Here is a 27,271-nt window from a genome sequence, read left to right on the forward strand (position 1 = left end):
ATAAAAGTAAGTACAACAAAACAGCAAAACAACGCCCCTCCTTCCCACAGACACATTCAAAAGGCTGCATTTTTTCCTTGTGAACTGTCCTGAGATCTATGGATGAAGGGCTGTGTACAAATTTAACAACAACAACAACTGGATCCAACTGCCTTTGTCTCATAGCTGATCTGAGAATTCACATTACAGGTTTCCAAACGCCTGTAGAATAAGCATCCTACCTTTTCTATCGGAAGCTCTGAACAAAGTATCAGGAAACAAAACAGACGATTCCAAATCTCTAGGATAATCTTCTTTAATCGCATCAAACCGTGGTACTTTAGCTCCCGTAAAATTAGACTTTTCAAAGATGTCAACAGCAATAACTAAACAGATAAAAAGAGCTTGCCGTAATACGTATTTCTGCCACATACAAGTCAAACATCCAGTGCTGTTTTAGTAAACGTGAGGCTTTATTAGCTTTGTAAACTACATGGATGTTGAGAAGAAATCTGGATCTATTATTGTACATCATTCACACAATCTTAATAATATAAGCCTTGGCATTAAGATAAATGACAAAGGCTGCAGTGCCTTATTCTATGCTAGTCCTACTCAGAGTAAACCCATTAGTTAATATACATTTATTTCACTGGTTCTACTCTGAGTAGAACTTAGTTGAATGCAACCCACTGAATTCAATAACAGTAATAATAATAATAATAATATTTATACCCCGTCCATCTAGCTGGGTTTCCCCAGCCATTCTGGGTGGCTTACAGCACATTAAAAATTGTAAGACATTAGACATTTAAAAAATTCCCAATACAGTGTTGCCTTCAAGGAGATTGCTCTGCCAGTGCAAGCATTTCTGTTTGCCTGATGGAACAATCTCCCACTCACATTGTTCTGGGGCTTCTCCTGACCCCCCCCCCAGACCCAAAGCCTTTTTAAAATTAATTAATCTAGCCAATGAATCAAATAAACATTGCAGGCCTAGGCCTGAAGCATTAGGAAGTCATATCTGATCAAGAACGACAGCTACTTACTCATGTTTGCGGTAACAGTTATGAAAGGTTTCATGTAGGTTTTTTTCATGTTCTTGGCTACGTTACTGAAATATTCCTCGTAGTGTTTCAGCAAGTGTGCTGCGCCCCCCTCTGTCCTCTGGATGTGTTCCCAGTGCTCTTTGGCACGAGGGTCCAGTAGAGCACTACCTGCTTTTATGATGTTCTAGGAGAAAGAAAGGGGGAAATGCTGCACACAAAATGGAAGAACAATACTTCCTGTCCCGTCCCCCCCAAATAACTAATACTGTTGCTACAGGTAAACATGCAAATGAAACAATGCAGACACGTCCTGCTGTAGTCTTGCTTAAATATATTTCACATGATCAAGATTTATAAAAGCAACAATAGAAAAATAGCATAAAGACCCAGGCTCTATAAAATAGGGAAATAGCTATCTGCATTTGTTTTCAAGTGAAATGCATTTACAAGAGATTTGTCTGTTCTGTGACTTTTCCGTACGGCAGTTATTTTGGGGACTAGACGATGCATGCATCCAGTATATCCTACTCAAAGCCTTCGCAAAGTCTCACTCTTCAGAAACACTTAAAGGATCACCGTATGCTGTGCAGTTTCTGCAGCCAACTTTGTGATGTCTCCTTGCAGGACGTGGGTAGGACTGTGGTATGGAACACATCTGCGCTATTTCTGGAGCTAAAGTGGCGCAGCCCAAGTTTTCTCAGTTTCGGTTCAGCATTTCTTACCTCATTGAAATCCACATCCCTCGTTGCAGCTAGATCAAACCCCTGCTGCTCGCTTTCATACCGCAGCACCCTGAGCATCATCTGGTAGGCGGTCCGAATGTCATTCCCATAGAAGGAGCCCGTGTGGTTGGTGGCATTCTGGAGCACTTTGGCTATGTGCACTGACTTGTCGCCGTCCATGTTGGTCTCGTTACGGATAAGCTTTTCATTCTGAAGACCCAAAACAACAAAGGCTCCAACTTAGCAAGCAAACTGCACCTCTCTTCCATGTCAAAGGGTTTAATGGGATGCTGATTCCCCAAGTGTGTAGATCTACATGCAGCGCAGTGAGAAACTGACTCCTGGACTGTCACGTGATCAGGTATATGTGTGTGTTTGTGGGTGCACATCTGTATACATGTAAGAGGATACTTATGAGCCCAACACTTATTCCTGTGTTCCACTATGTGTACTGCCTGCCTAAACACTGAAAGACCGTGTGAACCAGCTATTGGTGGCCTCTGCACAATCTCAGATACAGAATCTGCACATACACAACCCAACAATCAAAAGCTTAAACTCCACCAGAGGAAATGCTAGTGTTCCTTCCCGGTTTACATAATTAATGCTCTGAGCATATTCTGTGTGGCAGAGAAAAGGCACTTCCTGCTTGGTTCCAGTTTGAATAAGAGCGCTAAAAGTTTCTGTAGCAGTAGCAGCAGGCAGGACACGTGAACGCTCAGAGAACTCTAAAGCGAGTAACAGTCATAGGTAAAGAATTGGGTTTTCTCTCTCTTTGTGACACACCTGTAATCCCATGTAGGAATGTGCAGTTCTCACCCTGTGGGCATAGCAGTTACTCGGCAACGATTTCCAGCGATATTAAAGGGCAACTATGACTACAACACAATGCACAAGTCAGCAGACATTTGGCTCTTCCAAAGCACCCTATACTTACCATGATTTTCAGATCCACAAAGGCAAGGGTAGTACAGTTGAAAAGTTCGGGAGGGAGCCAGCCTTTCTCGCTGTTACAGTGACGAACAGCATTTCCTTAAAAAGAAAATGTGTTTGTGACAGAGACAATGGTTGACGGCCATATGCCACATTTAATTGATAAGAAAACTATAAATGTTTAGCTTTGGGTTATCTTAAAGAAGAGTATTTATTGTAACTTAGAAGGCAGAATGGGCAGGGACACAGAGGGGCAGATCTAGCAGATCCACAGTCAGGCCTGCCCTGTGTCCAAACATCCAGCAGAGGACTGGCCTCTGCTGGTGGAAACTCCACCAACAGAACCTGGTGGAGCGACACTTCCACTGAATCCAACTCCTACCAGAAGCACAGATCAAGGGTTAGGACTGCTGTGTCTAGAATAAAAACTTGGGTATTAGGAACTGTTAGAAATATTACAGGTGTTCTAAGGCATAATTCTCTATCAGTGACCAGGGGTTTGTCTGTCCATTATTTACCATTTAAATTACATACACATCACAATGGAAAACATGTGGTGATATTGCAGAATGAAAGAGAATGTATCAGCTATATTTTCAGTAAAAATGTTTTTTCTTTTCCCATACTGCAGGGGTGGCCATCTCCCAAGAGACTGCAATCTACTCACAGAGTTAAAAACTGGCAGTGATCTACCCCCTTTTTTGGGGTTCGGGTCAAAGTTGTTGAGTTTTTTCAGGGAGGAGATAAAATGTTGAGCTTTTTTTAGGGGAGCCACAGTTGTTCAGCTTCTTTGGGGGAAGCCAATGATCTACCAGTGATCTACTGCAGACGTCCAGTGATCTACCAGTAGATCACGATCTACCTGTCGGACATGCCTGCCATATTACAACCATTTCATGATTTTTAATGTTCTACCTCCCATTGTGTTGCTTAAAAAAATGTATTCTTAATAGTTTCATGTTGATTAAACTTTCTGTCTATGCTATGCAGTTTCTTGTCTTCAGGCTCTAATAATACATTTATCTCTCTGTGTACAACAAAGTTTTAGAATCTCACTCCCCCACCCCCTGATGCTATGATAACACTTTCAAAATGTTAGCGGCAGCACTTACCTGTTGATCCCTTGGGACAGGGCACTGCAGCAGGCAGCCCAAATTTGGTCTGTGGCCACCATATGCCAGCTTCAAATGCTTTGGGACATCCATTGTAAACCACTATGTAAGGTGGAAGGGAAAGAAAACATTTCTTTTTCTGATAATATAATAGCACTTAAGTTATAACAGAAGGGATTCTGCTTCGCTGAGGACAAACATTTAGACATTCTTAGTTCTATTCTGGACTTTGAAAGGAGGAGAGGGTATTCATAAAACATGTCAATCGTCACTTTCAGTAGAAGCAAAGGGTAAAGCAGCTTCTCATAAGATGCTGTAAGGTTTGTACATGCTTAAACTAGCAAGCTCATCTAAGAAGTTTCTACAAGAGATGTAGAAGGAGATCTGAACAAAGCAGCGGGCAATTTGTTCTGCAGAAAAAGCCTCTGTTGGAAAGGCAGTTAGTCACAGCTATTTGGAATATTTTGTTTACATTAAATTTGCCCACTGCCAGGATTCTCTTTTCTCTGAAATTCCGTTTAACAATTTATTTTATTTATTACAGAAATTTTTCTATTGCCCTTCAATTAAAAAAATAATTATAGGGTGCTTTACATAAGAGGAAAACATAGCAAGAATTAAAATGCAGGCGAAACAAATCAAAACAACAAAAAGATGCAAAGATGAAAACGGATTTTAAGAGTCGGGATTAAAATTAAGGCTAAAATGGTCTGGTGTTGAAGTATGTGTAGGTACCTTCACAGCCATGAACAGTAACTTCAGCAAAGGGATTATCACAGCGATTGCACTGTCGCCCAATCACTCCTGGCTTACAGGGACACTGCCCTGTTTCTAGGTCACAGGTGCGAGTGTGGGAACCAGAAGGGAAACAGTCACACGGGTAACAGCGGTCGCTGCTCTGTGGTCTGTAATGGTTTGCCTGGAAAAAGAGAGAGCCTTGAGAGGTGCTTGCAAATCAAGGATATGAGCAGTGGGTAGAATTCACACTTCAATGCAATTTAAAGATTATCTCAGGTAAAGGAACATTCATCCTCCGTAAAAGGATGCTTAAAGTTGAGCGGAGAAAACTTGCCAAACAATCTGGACCTGAGAAGGTTGGTTTCAAAATACAGAGATGCACTTCTGAAACACAGTTTCCCCTCGAGTGTGAATGACTACTTAACAGCTTTGGACAAAACAAGGGCTGTCAAGTACTCTGCATGTTTCATCCTTTTTAAATGAAATATTCCCTTTCTATGTGTGTATTGGAGGCAGAAACGTGTTCAAAGTGAACAACATTTCTGAAGTAACTACATGTTTTTACTTCAACAAATTATATACACATGGCAAGCTGTGACTAGTTCAAGCATGTGTATGCATGTACATGCAAAAGAGCTTGTGAGAGACCCAACTGGAGAAATTCTTCAAAGCTTATTCTGCATACTCTTAATTAATAATGTGCAGAAGGTGCTAAGGCCGACTGAAAGTAGGTGTCTGCAGCTTGCCACAGCCAGCCCAAACAAAAATATGACCCTGTACAAGTTCATTTGGCCAATTCTCAGGTTGGCCAAATGTTTCTCTTCTTTTCCTTCTTGAAATGTCGCTATTGAAGCCAGGTTCATGGAAAGCAATATAGAAGGCTTGCAGAAATGATAGATAACATCAACACAACTGCTTCATTTTGAATTGCAGCTATTTGTTATGCTTTAGCTTGAACTTGAGTTCCACATAGAATCATAGAATCATAGAGTTGGAAGAGACCACAAGGGCCATCGAGTCCAACCCCCTGCCAAGCAGGAAACACCATCAGAGCACTCCTGACATATGGTTGTCAAGCCTCTGCTTAAAGACCTCCAAAGTAGGAGACTCCACCACACTCCTTGGCAGCAAATTCCACTGTCGAACAGCTCTTACTGTCAGGAAGTTCTTCCTAATGTTTAGGTGGAATCTTCTTTCTTGTAGTTTGGATCCATTGCTCCGTGTCCGCTTCTCTGGAGCAGCAGAAAACAACCTTTCTCCCTCCTCTATGTGACATCCTTTTATATATTTGAACATGGCTATCATATCACCCCTTAACCTCCTCTTCTCCAGGCTAAACATGCCCAGCTCCCTTAGCCGTTCCTCATAAGGCATCGTTTCCAGGCCTTTGACCATTTTGGTTGCCCTCCTCTGGACACGTTCCAGTTTGTCAGTGTCCTTCTTGAACTGTGGTGCCCAGAACTGGACACAGTACTCCAGGTGAGGTCTGACCAGAGCAGAATACAGTGGCACTATTACTTCCCTTGATCTAGATGCTATACTCCTATTGATGCATCCCAGAATTGCATTGGCTTTTTTAGCTGCCGCGTCACACTGTTGGCTCATGTCAAGTTTGTGGTCAACCAAGACTCCTAGATCCTTTTCACATGTACTGCTCTCAAGCCAGGTGTCCCCCATCTTGTATTTGTGCCTCTCATTTTTTTTGCCCAAGTGCAATACTTTACATTTCTCCCTGTTAAAATTCATCTTGTTTGTTTTGGCCCAGTTCTCTAATTTGTCAAGGTCGTTTTGAAGTGTGATCCTGTCCTCTGGGGTGTTAGCCACCCCTCCCAGTTTGGTGTCATCTGCAAATTTGATCAGGATGCCCTTGAGTCCATCATCCAAGTCGTTGATAAAGATGTTGAATAAGACCGGGCCCAAGACAGAACCCTGTGGCACCCCACTAGTCACTCTTCTCCAGGATGAAGAGGAACCATTGATGAGCACCCTTTGGGTTCGGTCAGTCAGCCAGTTACAAATCCACTGAGTGGTAGCATAGTCAAGACATGAAGTGAGCAATCTTTTGCTTACCTTACACCGACATATTCCATTAGTCTTATTGCAGTCAGGATCAAATCCCTTACTGATCTCACAGTTACATGGCCCGCAAATGGGATTTCCCCACCAGCCTCTAGGACAAGGCAAATCAATTCTACAAAGAAGGTGGAAAATATATTTAATGTTCAGCTTTGGAGCTACAAAAAAACTAAAATATCTCTTCTACTGAAACCATTGAGGCATAGTTTGTCAAGTTACAGAAAATGGGAGGGAAGGTGGGTGAAAAAAAATATTATTGAATAAAAATTATGGTGGCACTCGTTATATAGCACTTGATGTGGAATTTGTTACAAATATGCACCTTTTGCACATTTTCTACATGATAAAAAGAACAAAGGAAAATTCTGTTTTGAATAAGGTAGCTCCTCCTCATTTCTTTATACAAATACAAGGGATTTGGGGGAGGGGGATGGAGTAGGAAAGGAAGGCTAAGAATTAGCCAGTGTCATTTGCTTACTTGCTTTCACAATATTGCCCATAATAGCTTTGCCCACATTCACAGGTGTATCCATGAGAAGAGCTTGGCTTATGGACACAGGTAGAGACATGCTCACATGGGTTCAGGCTGCACACGTCAACACATTCTGTCCCAAAGTACCCTGAGGAGACAAGGTTATAGACATATAGCAACTGCTTTGTAATTTATGACCTGTGCATCTCAGGAAAGCAATCTATTTTATTCTTATGCGCTAATAGCACCTCTTTGGTTATCAGGAAATTTATCTCCTCCTGCAATACACTGTCTAGAGAGTAAAAAAATTCCTTCCAGTAGCACCTTAAAGACCAACTAAGTTAGTTCTTGGTATGAGCTTTCGTGTGCATGCACACTTCTTCAGATACACATGCACACAAAAGCTCATACCAAGAACTAACTTAGTTGGTCTTTAAGGTGCTACTGGAAGGAATTTTTTTATTTTGACTATGGCAGACCAACACGGCTACCTATCTGTAACTGTCTAGAGAGATTACTGTTAACAGCACAGTAAAGTTATACTTTTCTAAAAAGTTGGGATCCTATTTAGGAGCAATTTTCGCCTACACACACATTTTTTCCCTTTTTTTGCTTAAGGCATTAATTAAAAATATAGGGTTGGGCAGAGGAACCCTTTTGCCCAGTTCAACACATACACACCCCAGTGCAAGACAGTTTAGGTTGCAGTCTTACCTCTGAAGTAAACGTGCATTAACTCAACATCATTCTGCAGGTTGAGGGCAGAGGAACACCTCTGTCTAGTCTAATGTCCCACCTAGCCCAGTGCAAAAATGGTGTGGAATGCAGCCTTATTTCTGAAGTAAGCACACCTTGGCTCAGATTCAGTTATGTAGTTTGAACTTCAAAGTCAAACCCATTTTGAAAGAAACTGGCTTGCATAAAGACAGGGAGGATATTAAAACATTTTGAAAATTGAAACCAATTAAAACAAATCAAATTCTGTTTTGCTTTTCCATCACATATTTAACTCTCTGGTTATTTTCAAGCTCGTGTCAATCTTTCACTTTTCTCCTGAAAATCCCATTCTGCAGCAAAGAGAAACCTTTCAAAATTCTGCAAACTAAAACAAACGGACATTTAACAGGTCCTTTAAAATGCAGCTTTAAAAAAAATGACGTTGCAGAAGAATTTGCATTTCGGGTGGGATGCTTTTCTCCTCCAAGAGAAGGCATTCAAAATGAGTTCACGAAGATAACGGAGAGCAACAGGGTACCATCCACAACTATGATGGGTGCTTGCTATTCTTGATTTTTATGGGATTATGAGCATGAATTTCTGCAACTGTTGCCAAGTTCTTTAAGAACTTTCATAACCACAGAATTCGATAATCCCCTCAGGCTGTCATTACTATGAATAGTGTGCTTGAAGCCATTATTACCTGGATCACAGACACATGAATAGCTGTCCCAGTCATCGCTACAATAGCTGTGCTGGGGACAAGGGTTAGAATCACAGGGATTGTCCACTTCACAGCCTTCCTTGACATTAATCTTGATTGCCTGCTTCATGTTCAAAGTCGCTACATTTGTGGACGTTTCCCCCATTCTCACTCCCTGAAAAAGGAGTGAAGGAACATAAACAATGGTAACATCCAACTAGTATCCCAGCTTTAACATGCAGTGTTAAAATGGAAGAAAAGCATGCCTCCCCCCCCCAAAAAAAATAATAATTCCTGATCAGTCATGGAGAGCTAATGAACCGGAAACCATACTTCTTAAAAGCTGCTGTTAAAAGCAATCAAAGCCAACAAACTGCTGGATGCCATCCTGACACAATACGCTTAATTAAAATCAAACGGATCTGGGGACACAGTTATGTGCTTAAAGTCTCATTAATTTAAATGGGACTTATGCCCATTGTCCTCATAATTAAGTCAACTAAGTGTTCAGTGTTTAAAAGAGATGCAGAAAAACAAATGAATACCACCCCTTTCTGCCCTCTACCCCAAATCGGCCCACTCCCAGAGGAGATGAGAATGCTTCTCATGGGTAAACATCCCCTCGTTACTTATTTCAGCTTTCACCTGGAGACAACCATAGAAGCCTTGCTGAACAGAGACTTGATCTCCAGAGACGCCTCCTACAATGATGCTTTTCATTTTAAGTCCAGGCAGCTGATTTCCAATCTGTACAGTGCTCTGAAATGAAGAACATAGCAAAGGAGATTGCCACTTCTTTATACATTCTTGGTTACAATATTTCACTGATATAGGGGACATAATCAACAATAAACTTAAAGAGGTAATAGAAGCTGTTTGTGTTCTGCTTCAACAGGGAAGCATTTCCAAGAGGTAACATGCCTTTTCTCCATCAATTCAACTACAGGACAGCCAGTTCAGTCAGTCTTTCTCTCTCTCGTCTCTCTCTCTCTCTGTGCGTGTGTTCTGCAGCCAGGAAGGGATAAAAATCATTTGGCGCTAAAAATTTCTTATGGGCTCCGATGTGTGATATGTGGGTTTTGGAAAAGTTGCAAAATCTCGCTTATTATAACTACAGAGACTATGTTATCCTTCATGTACCATTGGAGGAAAATGGGTTCTTCTGAAAATTATTTTTATTGAAAGGTTTTCATGGAGGTACAGTGGTACCTCAGAAGTCGAACGGAATCCATTCTGGAAGTCCATTCAACTTCCAAAATGTTCAGAAAGCAAGGTGCGGCTTCCAATTGGCTACAGGAAGCTCCTGCAGCCAATCGCAAGAAGCGTAAGCTACGTCGGATGTTTGGTTCCAAAGAATGTGCACAAACTGGAACACTCACTTCCGGGTTTGCAGTGTTTGGGAGCCAGACTGTTCGACTCGCAAGGCGTTCAGGATTCAAGGCACGACTGTACATATAACATCTATGTTTTCAGTTCATGCAGTCCTATTTGCAGACGAGTTACATTTGGTGTGAGACATTGCTATCATAGGCTTTGTGAGGTTGGGGGGGGTGAGGAGAAAGATATGGGGAATGAGAAGTGGGGCAAGGAAGGGGGGTAATGATGGAAAAACAGGTTTTTGAACCCATTACAGACGTAAGGTAGAACACCTTGGCCTTGGTATAGTTCACAGTTATGCCGCCATATTGTATTACTAACAGTTGTTCATTCTGGTCTCATGTTTATGCTGAAAGGTTACTGATGCCACCTCACCTGGTACATCCCATAATCCAAGGATACAACAGCCAGGTATTTGATGTCTTTGCCGTCTTTTGCACTCTTCAGTTCTATTAGCACATGATGCCACTCGCCATCACTGATTCGGGACTGAGTCATCCGCAAACTAGCCACCTGGTTCAGTCCATCGTAGACTTCAAATACCACATATTTGTTCAGTATCTGTTGAAAATATTAACTTTGGTTCATTGCTGGAAAAAACGGGTTCTATTTCAATCCCTTGTCATGTACTAGTAATGATACCTGCAGTCTGCATAGTTTGCACGTTCACCTGGGCTGTAAAGTCTGCAGCAAAGCAAAGGTTGTTCATTTCAGACGATCCTATTACAGTGGTACCTCGGGTTACAGATGCTTCATGTTACAGACGCTTCAGGTTACAGACTCTGCTAACCCAGAAACAGTACTTCGGGTTAAGAACTTTGCTTCAGGATGAGAACAGAAATCGTGCTCTGGCGGCGCAGCAGCAGCGGGAGGCCCCATTAGCTAAATTATCTCAGGTTAAGAACAGTTTCAGGTTAAGAACGGACCTCCAGAATGAATTAAGTTCTTAACCCAAGGTACCACTGTATTTGTTTTTAAGTATATATTGAGAAATATTTGTATCAATAGTCTGTCTTCCATTTGAATGCAATCTGTTATTTTCTATCAGAAATGTCTGTTTATGGCAAATGGATTGATTCAGGGATCGGTGCTGTAGCATTTAATTTCTCCTACCTATTTGTTCTAGATTTATGAACATAAACTGTTACCTGGAGTAAACTTAGTAGGGAATAAGCCTCACTAGACACTGTTGGAGCTGCTTCTGAGCAAACAAGTATTGGACTGTGCTTTATGACTAAGTATACATATTTAAGTTTGGTGCTGTGTTGAACCAATCTACCTGAATGTTGATTTTGGACGAGACCCCTGCATTTGCTTGCATCAACATGCCATTAACCTTGCGCGTTCTAAACATGAGACCAATGTACCATGGCACAGAAATAGTGATATCAAGATCACTCCAGATGATGATGCTTTCTCCGGTGAAGCGTTGAGGGAAAGGCATTACTGCAACATTGGATAAAAAGAAAACAAAAGAAAAGGCAGAATTTTCATTGAAAGTTTTGAATTGGAGTGGGACACACACACACACACACACACACCACATAATTATTTTTCATGACATTCTCAGTTGCACTGGCATAAATCAAAGCACGGCACTCCTAAGTGTGGCTGGCTGAGACTGTGCTCAGGACATCTCTTCCATGGAAAGTGGGGTGTGGATAGACATGCTAGTGGATATTTGCCTGGAAGCACACAAATCCAGGTGGGCTTTGTTGAGTAAATTAAGGGCAAGTTGCAGTACTCAAGTGGCTCGGCTCTGGCAAAAGAATCAGTGTCTACACTTTAACAATAGTGAACTAATGGTCTTCACATGCTGAATTATGGCTTCCAAGAAACCAGTGGTCTATCATGGGGCTTTAAATGTATGTGCCATGATAGCCAACACTTCCCTCAGTTTGGAGAAACACAATGCATCAACTACCAGTGGAAATCAATATCTACTAAGAAAGAGCAGATACAGCAGGTGCTTGTATGGCAATATATAGATTGCAACCCTTTCTGAGCAGCTGATCTGTATATCGTCCTTAAATCCACACAAATGTTTAAAAGCTTTCGCCAGTCTGAAGCAACAAACCCTACAGCAAGCTTGCCACAGAATAGATTCGTTCACTGCATAACAGGCATGCTGAGCTCAGCTATATGTGTAAAAAAAGGCACCATTTCTAATATCAACTTTATAAACACAAGGTAACTAAACCCAGCTTGAATTTTATGGTTCAGATTTTCAACAGCAATATGGGTCTGTCAAGCTCTACTTCTCTAGGCTGTAGTAGACATGCCATCTTATGTATCAAGGCCTACCAGATGGTTAATAAACTTCATTTTCATGGCCCCAGGTGAGCCTCAAAAAGGTGTGTGTGTTTTTTTATAAAAGACCTGGTAGACTAAAACACATGGTTGGTGTGTCATGAACATCCCAGGGCCTATATTTTCGACAGCCCTCTTATAAATACACGTGGGTCTCCAAAGTATTTGGCATTCAGCAGCCATCATCCCCCCGCACACTTCCAATGTTTGCTTCACCTTGGTCATAAATTGCTAAGAGTTCCCTTTTATTGACATTACTTATTTCCCCTTATGCATATTTCTCCCCACAGATACGTTACGGGAAATAAGTAATTGATCTGGGGCCTCCTGACAATAAAATGAATCTAATGTTTTTCTAAGGAGATTTTTTTTTTTTTTTGCAGGAAAATCAGTTTACACAGGAATACGGAGCTATGTCTCTGCTCCAAGTGCATTTTATGGGATCGTAACGCAAAAGGGGACCAATAACCTGCTACTTAACATGAGTCAAACAGGTTCTGACTCAAATTGTGATTAGATATTAACACACCATCAAAATGTATTTTTGAGTTCATTAGTTTTACAGGAGGAAACGTGTGGTTTAATGTTCTTTTTTAAAAACAATTATTGCAACAAAGCTCTAGATCCTTTTTCCCAAGTTTGAAAAAAAAGGTGCGGTTGTACACAGTTTTGCTTATACTAGGACAATATAACAGAACCACACACACTACCCACCCTATTTTATGCATTTGTGGACTCTCCTTCCTCAGAGGTTTTTAAGCAGAGGTTGGCTGTCCACCTGTCATGAATGCTATGATTCTACGAAAGCACCTAATGGGCCAAAATACAAGGCTGAGGGCCCAGAAGCTGCTCTGTAGCAATTCATGTTTGTTCATATATTATGGGATGTTTTACACGTTAAAGGGAAAACGGACGAATTGCTCACCTTGCTCACAGTTCTTCCCTCCATACTGCAGGGGACACTCACAGGCGTAGGTATTCCATTTGTTCACACAGGTGCCTCCATTCTGACACCAGTTGGTGGTGCAGTAATTCTTCTGAGCTAAACAGCCTGGCATTCCAAAAGAATCAGTTTAGCCCTCCACTTGTTTAGCATTCTACCGCCCCCCCCCATGCTAATAACAAGCTACGATTAATCTCATTGTTAGCTTTCTGAATGGCTACAACTATACACAGTAATCCAGGGGAGGGGGTGGGGCTACTGCTATGAGTTATGCAGATACTGTGCAGCTTCCTTACCCCTAACTGCAGCACTGCTGGACAATTTTGAAACTTCTGGGGAGTTTTTAAAAAGCAGTTTATTTGCGCAGAAAGCAAACTGCCGCTGGAAGATCTGCAGCTTGCACACAAGCCCTTGCGGGCACCCAAACGTTTGTCTGGATTGTGACTCTTGGAAGTTAAGGAACTCAAAGATGCAATATCACCATCAGCGAGTGCATTAAATAATTCGCGGCATGACATGACCTCCCCTTCTTTTCAGTGCAGGGGGTCTACCCAGGATACAGACTCTTCCTCTCAGATTACTGAAACTGTATTGCAACAAAGGTCACCTTTGAAATCCAGTTCTTGTCACTTACCCTGCAGGGTAAGTGGGGTACATGTGACCCTTCAGACATTGTTGGACTCCCGTTTTAGTCCCAGTCAGCATAGTCAATGGTCAGGAATGAAAGAAGTTATCATCCAACAAGTGCCGGTACTCACCAGCAAGCAGAGGGAGGGGGCAGCGCATAGGGGAGGGGTGGGGCCTGACGCCAAGGCTGGGCAGTGAGGGTGGGTTAGCTGTTTGATGCTCCCTTACCCACCCAGCTACTGGGATATTACTTCTCAATGAAACAAAACCACATTTGTTCTGTTTTCGTCCCTGCAATATTGAGTTTATACCTGCAAGAGTGCCATTGTTGGCTATAAAACTGGCCATGTCAATTGGCTTGCTGTCAATGGAGAGGTTCCTCATACATCCAACAAACTGTCTGTTGTGCACAGGAAAATCTTCAGGCAAGTTTGGAACTCCTCCAAGGAGCAAAGGGCCAGTTAGATCCAAAGACCTTAAGAAATCAGAAATCCAAAGACGTTTAGAAATCAGGTATCAGAAAATCCCCTCACAATGGCTTTTGAGTGGTGGGCGGGGGCCACCCACCTGTCAATCACACAATATTGAATTTGGCTTGCAAGGCTGCTCATGATAAGGATTGAAATTTTAGATTGTAAACCTGCAGGGCTACGTTCTGTCCCCCCACCTATTTTCTTTTAGATTCTATTATTTTATACCCTGCAGTGCTTTTTAGGTATGTAATAAACCAGGATAACAACAGTTGTCTAGCCAATAGGAGAGACTGAATCTAAAATAATTATTCTCTCCAATCTCAAATTTACTTAGAAGAAATCATCTAGTGAGTTCAACACAAATGATAATAATAATAATAATTTATTATTGTTTATTATTTATACCCCGCCCATCTGCCTGCGTTTCCCCAGCCACTCTGGGCGGCTTCCAACAAAACACTAAAATACAATAACCTATTAAACATTAAAAGCTTCCCTAAACAGGAAAAACTCTTTCTTAACACAGTCACATTTGAAAGTGCACTCGCGTATGACAGTGACCCATCTTAAGCACACCTAAGAGATAAGGAGAAGGTCTTTCAAGATAAGTGGTTTATATCATTTGTGAACAGTAACATTTTTTTAAAGCGTCTTACTTTTTGGAGCCTGTCTGCGTTCCCTGAGCAGCACACGAGTAGTTTCCAATAAAACTTCCGAAACGAACAGCGACTGTAGTATCGCAATCATCCACTGTTACGACTGCCACCTTCTCCCCTGAAGGTCCATGAGGAATACCTAATCTTCCTATGTTGGGCTTCCGAACCAAAGAGATAACAACAACAACAGTGAGAAAGGAACTGTCAGCAAACCTGCAAACATTTCATGCAAGGGGAAAAAGTTATTAATGCAATAATTTCCCAAATGCTTTTGCGAGAGATAAAATGACCAGCATAAGCAATTAGATAATTTTTCCAAAACCAGCTCTGCCAAAGCAAAAACGTTTAAGCAGTTTTTAAAATGAAATTTGCTCCCCCCCCCCCCAATGAATATAATTCACAGCTATCTCCTAGCCAACAGCCTGGAATTATGCTTGGGAGAAGAGGAGGAAGATTTCCAATAAAATTCTTAATTACTGTCTCCTTGATTGTGGACAATATCCCAAACCAAAAAGCCCAATTGGGTCTACCAGTAAGTTGTCTCTTGAGCTCACCAATGTTGCTGTAAAACTGCTATAGTCAGCCCTATAGAGAAGTTAAGAGGATTGCTGGTGGCAAGGAGGGGCAGTTCAACAGAAAGGAAGTATAATCTCAATGACTGCCTCACCAATCCCAAATCTGCTTGCTTCCTTGGGAGAAAATGCCACTGAGGCTCAATGACATAACAGGAACTGCAGGAAATGTATTACTGCACCATTATTATAAATGTTCAGTAAATGACTGATAACAAGGAATCCCCACAACTGGCTAAGTTCCAGATCAGCAGACTATCTGGTCATGGGATGGAGACGCAGGTTCCTGTACATGGAGCTACAGCAAAATATTTAAATGACATTCGCCACGGGACTGAGAATGTTAGAAAAACCCTTTTAGTAAAGCCTGGCTTCTACTCTCACCGCTAAGAATGCAAGAGAATTTTAAGTACTATCATAGCCACGTCTACCCAGAAGTAAATTCCAATATATTGGGTTATTCCTGCATTGCAGGGGGTTGGACTAAATGACCCTCAGGGTCTCTTCCAATTCTGCAATTCTATGATTCCATAGTCAGCGGGACTCATTTCCTAGCAGGTGTGCTAGAGTTTCAGGATATTGTTCATAATCTCGCATGTAAATCCTGTTGCTGTTGAAGACACTGGAATCACTCAAATTAACAGGCATTAGCTAATATTAACCTGAAATAGTATTTACTGCTGCAATAATTAATGCATACAGAGCAATAAAAAAAGTACAGCTTGAATTACAACCTAATTCATTTTAATCCTGACAATAAGTAAACATATTGCACAGATAATCAATGTCGTACATGATCTTGACGAAAGGCAAAAGACTAAAATTGTCATATTTAGGGATAAGCCGCTCCAAAAGGATCACCACAGAATTTGTACTTTTCAAAAATTTCTCAAAAGCTGTTTCCTGATAGCAGACCATCCCAGTGTTTTCCATTTCCTCCTGTGTTTACGGTGACCACATCATTTGGCAGCTCTTCACACAAAGGGCTTGACATCTATCAGGTGACAGTAAGGCCTAGTTCTCGCAAACAGAAGATGAGATAAATCTCTATGCCTGCACAGCAACAAATCATACTGCAGGTGAGGGCCTCAACTGCTGGAAAGTTCGTCCACATAAAACAAAACAAAACTGCACATAGAAACTAGACGTCAAGAAGAAAACAATTCTTTTTCCTGACATCTATGAGCAGTACAGGATATTACTGTGAGCATGTGTGGCAGGCAGGCCGGGCGGGCGGGTGACAAACAGTTCAATCATGTCAGCCTCGCATGCAGTACAGGCTACAAGCAGTTCCACATCCTCATCTGCAGTTTGTGACAAAATTTTCCAAATTCAGCGAGCAGTAGATGTAGTAACGTGTGCAACGTCAGCACCAAAAACGCGAGGAATTTCATATTTCACCTTAGTATTGTCATATGAACACCAAAGCTGGCATCGAAGTTCTACCGGGTATATAAAGGATGTTTTCCCCTCACAGATGTTGGCATTTAGACATGAAACAGTAGTTATGTCTGTGATGCTCGCAATCTTAATGCAGAGTTTACCAGTGTTCCTACTTTGGAGCAAACAGAATGAGGGTTTCTTTTATATTCAGTTGAGCTGAAGGTGTCCTTGCTGGCCTAGAGTGCTTTCTATCAGCTTAGGCTCTTGTGGTGGCTGCAATCTTTTCTGGAAACAAGTGGTGTGTTCTCTGGAAACCTGTTTAAGCTGCTGTAATATGTTGCATATGATAAGGTTCTTGAAGATAGCGCAAAGTCAGTCCAAAACACAACATCCAAGATTTTGAGTGTACAGCTTGCTACTAGAAACATACTTCACTAGTTTGGCCAGATTTGCCTAAGTTTCCTTCCAAGCCCAGTTTGACGTCCTTATGTTAAACGCTAAACTTCTTTCATAGCTTGGGATCTGGGTTCCCCAAGGACCGCCATATTTCATGTCAACCTACCTCAACAATAAGTCTAATTCCAGCACTGCTGCTGTTGCTACCCATGTTTTATACCCCTAGCCCAGGGGCTCATCAGTTCCCACTGCCACACTATCCCTTGTTGTTTTCTAGCTCTTCCTTTACTCCTTTAGAGTTCTGGGATACCACATTTCTTCTTGCCAGAAGCCAGCCCTGATTCAAACTCACATTGTACTGCTTCTTATTTGGCTGTCCCTGAAACAATCTGGGAGACACTGCAAAGAAAGAGAATTATTCTCCTACCAATGGTTCCTAGAGCAAAATTTTCTTTACCTGTGTATTAATTCATTAGGACATTGTGCTGTTCTGTGCCTTCATATTAGTACAGTGGTACCTCAGGTTACATACGCTTCAGGTTACATATGCTACAGGTTACAGGCTCCGCTAACCCAGAAATAGTACCTCGGGGTAAGAACTTTGCTTCAGGATGAGAACAGAAATCATGCTCTGGCGACGCGGCGGCAGCGGGAGGCCCCATTAGCTAAAGTGGTGCTTCAGGTTAAGAACAATTTCAGCTTAAGAACAGACCTCCGGAACGAATTAAGTACATCACCCGAGGTACCACTGTACCCTGAAAGTGAGTTCTCACACTACCTTCCACACAGGTTACAGATACCTGAGTCAGTGCCATAGCTATGGGCAGGTGGAGGCTAGCTGGGTTTTTTTTGCCCCAGATGAAACCTCCAGAGGGCCGCTACTGAGGCTCCCAGCCTGTGTGTGAATGTATGCAACTGCATACATGGTGTGTGTGTGTGTGCCAAACTGGGTCTTTGTCCCGGGTGAAATAAAGCCTGGTTTCGCCTCTGCCTAAGGGCAGGTTTTGATTATCTCGCTGCCCTCTCCCTGATAAAGTGGGGGTGGGAGCAGGCTCTGGAGACTGACATGAACAGAAAGGTACCTGGAGCTGAAGAGGAGAGACAATGAACATCACCTCTTCTCCAGCGTAAATGTTTTGCTGAACCACAGGATTTGTTTTGGCCCTTCTGACTACACTGAGCGAAAACAAAGGAAGAGGTGTAATAAGCTTGCAGCTCTCAGCTGCAACTCCCAGCTAGATAAACCTTGATCTGCTGTGCCTCTGCTTCCCATTCCAACTTTGGGCTGGAACAGTAGGCAAAGGTTTCAGTTTTAGAGAGAGCCTTGAGTCCATTTTGCCCTGCAGAACCCTTCACACACCAGGTACGGTGGTAGAACGGGACTCTGCTTCCTGCTCCAGCTCTGAACTGTTGGGGACGACAGTTTGTTTTCTACTCCCATATCCAGCCTCAGCTCCATGAGCTGGAAAGTGCAGGATATTTCCCTCTCACATCATGCTGCATATCTGAGACATTTTGGGTTGGCTGGTCGACTCCTGCCTGAGTGCAAAATATATGGATATTCTAACTGTTGAATGAGTGGTTAAATTGCCTTCTTCTTCTTTTTAATACAGTCAAACCTCGTTTGTTGAACGTAATCTGTTCTGGAAGACCATTCTGAAATGTTCGACAACTGAAAAACTGAAAACGGAAGCCTCAGTACAATAGGGAAACTCAAAACGGAAGCCACGTAGCACTTTCGGCTTCTGAAAATCATTTGAAAACAGGAACAGTTATTTCCAGGTTTTCGGTGTTCGGGAGCCAAAATGTTCCAAAATGGAGGTGTTTGGGAACTGAGGTTTGACTGTACAGTAAATGGAAGCAGCAACTGGAAAAAGATCATTCCATCTATTTTAAAACGAGAGACAAAAGATCTATAAAATACCCAGAGTTTTCAAAAGATGCAAAGCACATGCAAATTTCAAAATGTAGTGTGAGCTTTGTACTGATGGCACTTTAAATAAAATGATGCTTCTATGCTTGCATGCCTTGGTCAACGGTGGAGGTGAAGCATGTCAACTGTATAATTTTACACTCTTCCCCCATTTCAAAGAGCCTGGATCTGATGGCTTTCAAATTCTTTTGCAAAAAAGTGTTCACTCTCCCGGGTTGACCCTATTAAGCCCCATGTTACCTGAAAGCCATCTTTCATTAGCTGGAAATTATGCCGCAGCTTTGCATTCAGGGGTAAATGCTCAGCGTTGCACAGCCAAATTTACCAGCATGACTACTATTATTGTTAATGGGAGCTATTTAACAAAGTCTGCGCTTGTGGCATTGAAAACGTGCTTCTTGCTGCTTTCCTGCATACTGTTCATATGAAAATAGATTGTGATTAAGTCTTCAAAGGCCACATACTGTTGATGTAAGAGAAGAAAGAGGTGGGCAGGAATAATAAAAAAGAGGCTTAATTACTAATAATTGCCTTGAGATGGCTCAATTTCTTTTCTTTTCTTTTTGTTTCGTTCCATTACTTAACAGCAGCAACAGTCAGGTGGCAGCCTGTGGGCAGCATCTGGAGGAAGCAGACAGGGGCCGTTTCCAATCAGATGGAATCAGTTCCTATCGGTTTCTGTGTGGCCAGAAGTCCTTCGGCTGCTGTGCTTACCCTACCCTCCTCTACACATCCAGTGGCTCATTTGCGGGCTCACAAACACTCTTCTTCCATTAAATCCATATAAGAATATATTACCATATCTTACAATATTACTGTGTCTTATCTCTGAATAACACAGGATGGTTGCTGTAGCTCTGTGTCTGCTGTTAGACGGCAGAATGCCTCTGAATGCCTGTTACTGGGAAGCACTGGTTCTTCTGGCAGGCCTCCCCTGGGTCTCTGGCGTGATCCAGTAAGCTCTTCTTATGTTGACGGGTTAAAGAGAATGCCAAGGCACCCCTGCCCTTTGTGAGGATAACTTCCAACCAGCTTTAGTGAGGATTTATTTTCTGTCCTTTTCAAGTCAGAAGTCTGTACATACTTACCTGTGAATAGGAATGGGGCAGAAATTTGCTCAGTTCACATTTTAATGCAAACCTGCCTAATTTGCGCATGTGAACTGATATACTCCTCTGACACTATAAGCGAGAAACTGAGGTTTTGGCAGGATGAGCTGGCTTGGTTTGATGGGAGTTGGACATTGTGGAGGGCCACAGAGAGCCATCTCATCCCCAATATTATCTAATGTCTACATGAAACTGCTGTGAGTGTTTCTGAGGATAATTGGAGAGCAGTGTCACTGGTATGCTGATGACATTTAGCTCTAAGACTGCAGCTGGTACCCTGATGCAGTTATGGACTGGATAAGAGCCAAAAGGCTAAAACTGGATCCTGACAAGATGGAGGAAATGTGGATGAGCAGTTCTCTCAGGTCTTGGAACTGGGTGAAATACCTGTTCTGAACAGGGTTGCTCTCTGCCAGAATAAACAGGTGTGTAGTTTGGGAGTGCTCCTGAGTCTATTTCTGTCAGCTTGTTCTTGGTCGTCTCATCACATGGCAGCACAGCTTCTAGGTAGGATGCAGTAATTCAAAGCTGTGGCTGCCAAGAGGTGAGAGGACCATGAGAATGGGACCCAAATCACTTGTACTCCAAACTTTAGCATGTAGACCAGCTCTAAGAATGCCCCCCCCTTCCCTCGCGCACAAACAAATGATTATATTCCAGGGTCCTGGCTTTATTTAAAAGGGGAAAAATACATCTATATGCCCTGATAAACACAGACACTAATCTTATGTTGTGAACATTTTGCAAATGAGGATCTTTAAAATCCAGGAGATGTGGCTACTGTGTACATTGTATTATCCTTTAATCTCCAGATCTCATCTGTACAGTGTTTACTACAATGCCATCTGTATCATTCACAGATACTTAAGTGGCTATTTGATTGGATCAAGAATCTACTATAAGTGAACTGAGTTTGTTAGTCAGACTGAAATCCACCAAACTGGCAATGCTTCTGTTTTCCATCTTGACTTGAAAACAGAAAAGGCAGGGAGTTTTCTTTTTATCTTGTTCAGGAAGTTTTCAATCACACGTGGGTATTTATAATCCTGTCTTTTACACTTGGGACATTTAGCTAAGTCAAAAAATTCAGCCCTGTATTGGCTCACGAAGAGACTCACACAGCCAGTTTCCTTATGCTTGTAATATGGGGCAAGGTGGTAACTGAGGAGCATATACAGATGCATATAACTAGACTTCTGCCTTTCTATCTGTTCAGTTCCACAGCAACTGTTGCTACAACAACAGTTAATACACCCATAAGGATCGGGCAGTTAATCTTTATTTATTTAGCAATTATTTATTTATTCATTACATTTCTAGGCCAGCCATCCACTAAGTCCTCTGGACGGTTTACAAACTTATTAAAAATACAAAATACAATTGGGGTGAGGGGGAATAAAAGCAGTATATATAACTACGTAAAAATCAGCACAAAACAACAACAATGACCTCAAAGCCACCGTAAACACAAGCAGCATAAAATCAACATTAAAAACAGCAAAGGAAAAATAAATTAATGCAAGAATTTAAAAAGCACAAAAATATAGAAGTTATGGATTGAAAAGGCCTGGGAAAATAAAAATGTCTTCACCGAAATTATCTAGAGATGTATGCCTCAGTCCTGCAAAGAAGACCTGCCTTCTGCATATACAGCTAATATGGATACAGGCGACAACTGTTATGGGCACGTTCAATACGTGTGCAAACATGCATGTGTATATCACCATAACCCGGAATTAGCCAGAAAAGGGGGCTTAATGGGGGCAGGGCCATAACGGGCTTATGCATGCTCCACCGACACACGTAGTGGTCAGGAATGTAACCCCTTGTGGCAAAATGGTTGTTGTCTATACTCATTTGAGCCCCAATGAAGAAGCAGGGTGTGTTCTTGATGCATATGGGGAAAATTAGTTTTTATTTAATCATAAATAAATATTTTAGCCTACAGCATATAAAAAAGTTAAAAGCAAAACTTCAAAACGGTTAAGAGCAGATTAAAAAACATGGCTAAGTTTACATACACTAAAGACAACAACAACAACAAGAACAACAACAAAGCAGGGCATAGATGATGATGATGATGATAATTTATACACCGCCCTATACTCGGAGGTTTTAGGGCGGCTCACATAAAGACATCACTGTATATAAAATAAAAATAAAAGCAATAACCCAATAATACCCCCCCCCAAAAGAGCCATATTTTAAAAGGGTATGGGATGTTGATCAAGGCAACCAAAGGCCTGGATAAAAAGGAATGTTTTTGCCTGGCGCCTATAGGTGTCTAATGAAGGCATCAGACGAACTTCCCTGGGGAGAGAATTCTACCCATGTCCTGGCATGGGAGGAACACAGCCAAGGGAAAACTGGTGGTTTAAAACAACAGCAGAAGTGAAGCAGAGACAGTTAATTGCTGTTGCATCAATTTAATGTAAAACAAGTGTACCTATTTCAATCTAAACATAAGTCTAAGGGCATCAAATCATGTCTACAGTAAAAGTAAACCTTAGCTATCTGATTATTTACTTGTTTATTAAAAACACTTCTAAACTGTTCTTCATTGTAAGAGCTCATATCTTATCCACTGACTGAAGCCCAGAAGCTACTGAAATGCTTGGAAATCCTAATGGCTTTCCTAAGACAGCCAAGCAGGCAAGTGTCTTCAGGACTGTTTTGGAACGCAAAGATTACACCAAAAATAGGTTGCACTAAAAAAAAAAGCACACAAAAACAAAGATACAAAAACACAGGGGAATGCCCTTGAAAATTAGATGAAACGAATATCATATCCGGAACAAGCTGGCCTAGTTTTCCAGAGAAATGGCATAATATGACCGTTTTACTGACTACACTACTTACAAATCCACACAGGCCTAGACACTCAGTTATAATAAGCACATATAGTGTAAAATGAAGTTAGCAAGTTTGCCTCCAATTGTGCACACTATTAAGTTGCTTAATTCTCGTTGAGTTCAATGTGATTAAGCTGACTGTGTCCATAACTACAGGTCCAGTTCAGATGAGCCAGAACAAGCCCCAGACTCATAAGGGTAGCTGTAGTTTAGGAAAAACAAGAACAAACACGATGGGGAAGAGTGGGAGAGCCTGAACTTTCCAGAATCTCACGGTTTGGTGTTATGTCTGAACAGGGATTTCTGATGCTAGTTGTTCTTGTTGTCGCTGTTAAACCAAACCACCCTCAGCCAAGCAGATATAACCAATAAAGACAAACAACGAGCAAAGCTTTTTTTAAAAGTCACACATTTTTGTAAGTCATGCCAAATTTTAGGGGCTCACTAATCAGTAGTAAATCATTCATTCACTGTTTTGAATGGTTAAAGGTTACAGAAAACCTGTTTCCTACTGACTTTTGAAAAGCTAAATGACTATTTTCTTTTCATACAGTTGTGCAGCCAGATGGGGGAAAGGGCAGCAGAAGTAGTTGCGATTAAAAAGTATCATGCTCACAGTAGTCCATATTTTTCCCCTTGCAGCAATTAGGAGAAAACAGAGGAACCAGTAATGCAGTCTGCAGGAGAGTTGCTGGAAGCCGAGGGTGCACTTTTAGTTCAAACATGTTCAGTCTCATTAGGCAGATTGCCAGATTCAGAAAACCCTTTCATTAACCTACTGGTCTGAGCCCAAAAGACTGATGTATGAAACTGGGGGTTGGGGAAATTCGGATTCTCAGGCGATACTTCACTGGTTCAGTGGTCAGAAATCTCATTAACTGCTTTGCTACGGACACGTTTTCAACTGAGCACAGCTATCAGAGCCAAACCTGGGTGAAAAATTAAACAAACGGGAAACAAATAAAGCCGCAGGAACTGAAAAGGGCGCATTTGCAACCTAAGGGGAAGAAGCCAGTGAACACCAGACAAGCTTTTATGCCTTTAAGTGTGGGTTTGTAGCTTGTGAGGATTGGAAGAGTCAATTAGAGGCAACTGAAAATTAGGAGGCATCAAGGCTTGCATTCAGTAAGGTGCCCTACCTCAGCTTCAGGGTAGTGGCGAGAAGGGGAAAGAGTGTTAAGAATATCTGAAAGCAGACAGGCAAAAGAGCAGGGAACCCACCACGTATTTCAACAGGAGGGCACATTCCTGCTGATCACCAAAGGTATAAATGAATCCTGAGCACAAACACTTTCCTCCTTTGAAGTGTCTCATTGGCTCCCCTTCCATGTTCATTAAAGACACAGGGCTTTGTGCATGCTTGTTTTCGAGTATAAAGAATGCACACCCATAATGACACTTTCCACTGAATGAGCCAAGGGCTTCACAGACCTAGGAAAGCACTTCACCATTTCCTTTCGCTAAGAAAACCTAGGGCTTCTGTTTTCCAAGTTCTTCTTTATTATTAGTTCAAAGGAAACACCCAAAGTCCTGATGATAAACTCTATACAACTTTGTTTGTGCATGCATAGCTGAAGATGCACCTCTTTGCCCTGAACTTTGACACTATATCTATATCTATATGGACCCACCCTATTATTGGGAATGTAATCTGTTTTTATTGCTGCATTTTAAATTAATAGAACTACAGAATCATAGAGTTGGAAGGGACCTCAAGGGCCATCTATTCCAATCCCTGCTGTGCAGAAATCACAGTTAAAGAATTCCTGACACATGACCACCCAGCCTCTGTCATGGTCATGTGACATGGCAATTAAATAGCTGTTTGGGCAGACGGCCACTGAACTCACTGCCCGGCTAAGGCTGACTCTCAAGTCATGTGGATCTTCCAAGTCTTCAGAGATGCTTCCCCTCTAATCTTTAAAAGCTTCTCTCTCTCGTTAGAGATCCCTCCAGAGTCTCCAGGTACACTGTTGATGCAACTAAACACTAAGAAAGCACTATTTTTCAGTTCTCTTTGTCTTCCACAGACAGATGTGAAATTCTTTAAAGAGCTTCTGAGTTCCTGAAGCTTACAGTGTGATTAAATGCAGATAAGGGTGCACTTCAAAGTCCTTACAGCGAATTCCTAAGGTGCCAGCTGAATGACTATATGGAACAGTGTGCCATGCTAAATCCTTGCTCCCATTAAATGGATTATAGAAAAATGCCCATCATTACCATTTTTAAAAAATGTTTTGAATTAAAATAGAAAACTAATGCCGAAAGTCTGCAGCCAACGAATTGATTGACTTATTCACAGTGAAATTCACAGGCTCACATCTAAACCCTTTCTTATGTGCCCTTACTGCTCACTTAGGCTTGCCAGGTTACAATGCTAGAGCAATAGTAGAATCCCCACTGACAAAATTCCCCTCCTATTCATCTCCTAAAGGTGCAGCCCTTCTGGCAGGGAAATCCCAGGAGTACTATACTGAACAATCCTATTATCCTTTGGCTCATCTACTCCTTCTTCACAGCCTTCCAAAGTTCTCTAATTTGTTCACTTCCTGTCCATTGGCACGACTTCCTGTCCTGTCCCTTCCTGTCCTTGGTCCCAAGTGAAGTTTTGCTCCATTTCCTTTCATGCCTCCTTTTTTTTTTAGCTCCTTCTCTCTACCATCAGCTGTTCCAGCTGGTCCCTGCTTTTCAGCTGACTGCTTTCCTGGTCTCACTGGCTAGATAGCCTGTCGCTCAACCAGTCTCCCAATCTCTACATATATAGATCAGATAGTCTTGCTTGAGCCTGAGCATAAAGGTAAGGGACCCCTGACTACGAGGTCCAGTCATGGCCGACTCTGGGGTTGTGGCACTCATCTTGCTTTATTGGCCGAGGAAGCCGGCATACAGCTTCTGGGTGATGTGGCCAGCATGACTAACCCACTTCTGGAGAACCAGAGCAGCGCACGGAAACGCCGTTAACCTTCCCGCTGGAGTGGTACCTATTTACCTACTTGCACTTTGACGTGCTTTTGAACTGCTAGGTTGGCAGGAGCAGAGACCGAGCAACGGGAGCTCACCCCGTCATGGGGATTCGAACCGCCGACCTTCTGATCAGCAAGTCCTAGGCTCCTCACTGGCCCTTCTTGCTTCTCTTCCCCGTTTCCTCTGGCCCTTCCCTCCCCCCCCCCTTTCTCTGGTTTCTCTTTCCAACCTTCATTTCTCTATCTGCCACTTTCCTACTGGGCTCCCCATCCCTTCACTCCCCCACCTCCTTTCCCCTTTTTCCAGTCCTCAAACTGGTTCACAAAGCATCTTCCATCATTAGGACCTATGAGAGGTTTCAATCCCAAGCAAACTGCCCACTTTTTCTTCACACTGTATTACAGCTGTACTATAAAATGCTGTACTACAAATACAGAATTAGTCTGACAGATTTATTCTATGAGCATTCAGATCAGGTCAGCCAATCAGTGTCAGAGGCTTCACCTCCATCAACACAGTACAATATAGATTACTATATGGTATCCATGACATACTGTGATCTATTGTGTGTGCTTGAACTGATAATTAGCAGACTAGTGGGTAAAAAAGGAATGAGTGAAGAAAGAAGATACCGTAACTGGATGTGTGTAATCTAGAGTCCTGTGCAGGAACTCAAAGTGTATGTTTTTAGAGGTGTGGCACAGATTGTGACTGCACCAACTGGTCTTTGCCTATGGAGGACATATGAGCATAGTGCCCTATGGGCATAGGGCGCCACCATGCAATCAGCATATCCAATTCTTCTAGCGGACAAATAATGTACCGTATTGGCCTGAATATAAGCCTCACTCCCCCCCCCAATTCTGACCATGAAAAGTTAAAATGCAGCTTAAATTCGCGACCTTACAAAAAGGGCTTTTACGATATTGCTGCTGAAACAGACATACGTTAAAATGGAACACAAAAAAAACGTTTTATTGACGATTTGCGTGCTTGAGACTGATCATTTGCCATTTACGGGTGTGAGTGCCTGCGGAACTGTAGCAACTGAGTAGCAATTTGCGATTTTAGTGATTGCATGGCAACTTTTGCGGGCTTGCAAGATCAAAGCCTTAAATTGGCTCGGAGTTACAATTCTACCAATCCGCAGAGATTTTCAGCCTGTAACCCAGTTT

The 27,271-nt window shown here is 42.1% G+C and overlaps 1 protein-coding gene across 3 annotated transcripts in view; it reads right to left on the minus strand.

Moving 5' to 3' along the window:
• Nucleotides 1-27,271, minus strand: part of CELSR1 (cadherin EGF LAG seven-pass G-type receptor 1) — a 166,480-nt gene that overhangs the window by 31,929 nt on the left and 107,280 nt on the right. For all 3 annotated transcript variants that reach the window (XM_082239386.1, XM_082239385.1, XM_082239384.1), the window contains exons 6-20: nucleotides 14,888-15,045; nucleotides 14,070-14,233; nucleotides 13,114-13,239; nucleotides 11,158-11,324; nucleotides 10,254-10,439; nucleotides 9,147-9,260; nucleotides 8,502-8,676; nucleotides 7,088-7,229; nucleotides 6,604-6,724; nucleotides 4,531-4,714; nucleotides 3,796-3,897; nucleotides 2,688-2,782; nucleotides 1,751-1,960; nucleotides 1,029-1,212; nucleotides 222-365 (exon numbers count right to left, since the gene is read on the minus strand). In XM_082239386.1, coding sequence (XP_082095512.1) covers nucleotides 222-365; nucleotides 1,029-1,212; nucleotides 1,751-1,960; nucleotides 2,688-2,782; nucleotides 3,796-3,897; nucleotides 4,531-4,714; nucleotides 6,604-6,724; nucleotides 7,088-7,229; nucleotides 8,502-8,676; nucleotides 9,147-9,260; nucleotides 10,254-10,439; nucleotides 11,158-11,324; nucleotides 13,114-13,239; nucleotides 14,070-14,233; nucleotides 14,888-15,045 — 2,272 coding nt within the window. The remainder of the gene's footprint in view (nucleotides 1-221; nucleotides 366-1,028; nucleotides 1,213-1,750; nucleotides 1,961-2,687; nucleotides 2,783-3,795; nucleotides 3,898-4,530; nucleotides 4,715-6,603; nucleotides 6,725-7,087; nucleotides 7,230-8,501; nucleotides 8,677-9,146; nucleotides 9,261-10,253; nucleotides 10,440-11,157; nucleotides 11,325-13,113; nucleotides 13,240-14,069; nucleotides 14,234-14,887; nucleotides 15,046-27,271) is intronic.

This window comes from Podarcis vaucheri (assembly GCF_965113315.1).
Source record: "Podarcis vaucheri genome assembly, chromosome: 10".
Taxonomy (NCBI): Eukaryota; Metazoa; Chordata; class Lepidosauria; order Squamata; family Lacertidae; genus Podarcis; species Podarcis vaucheri.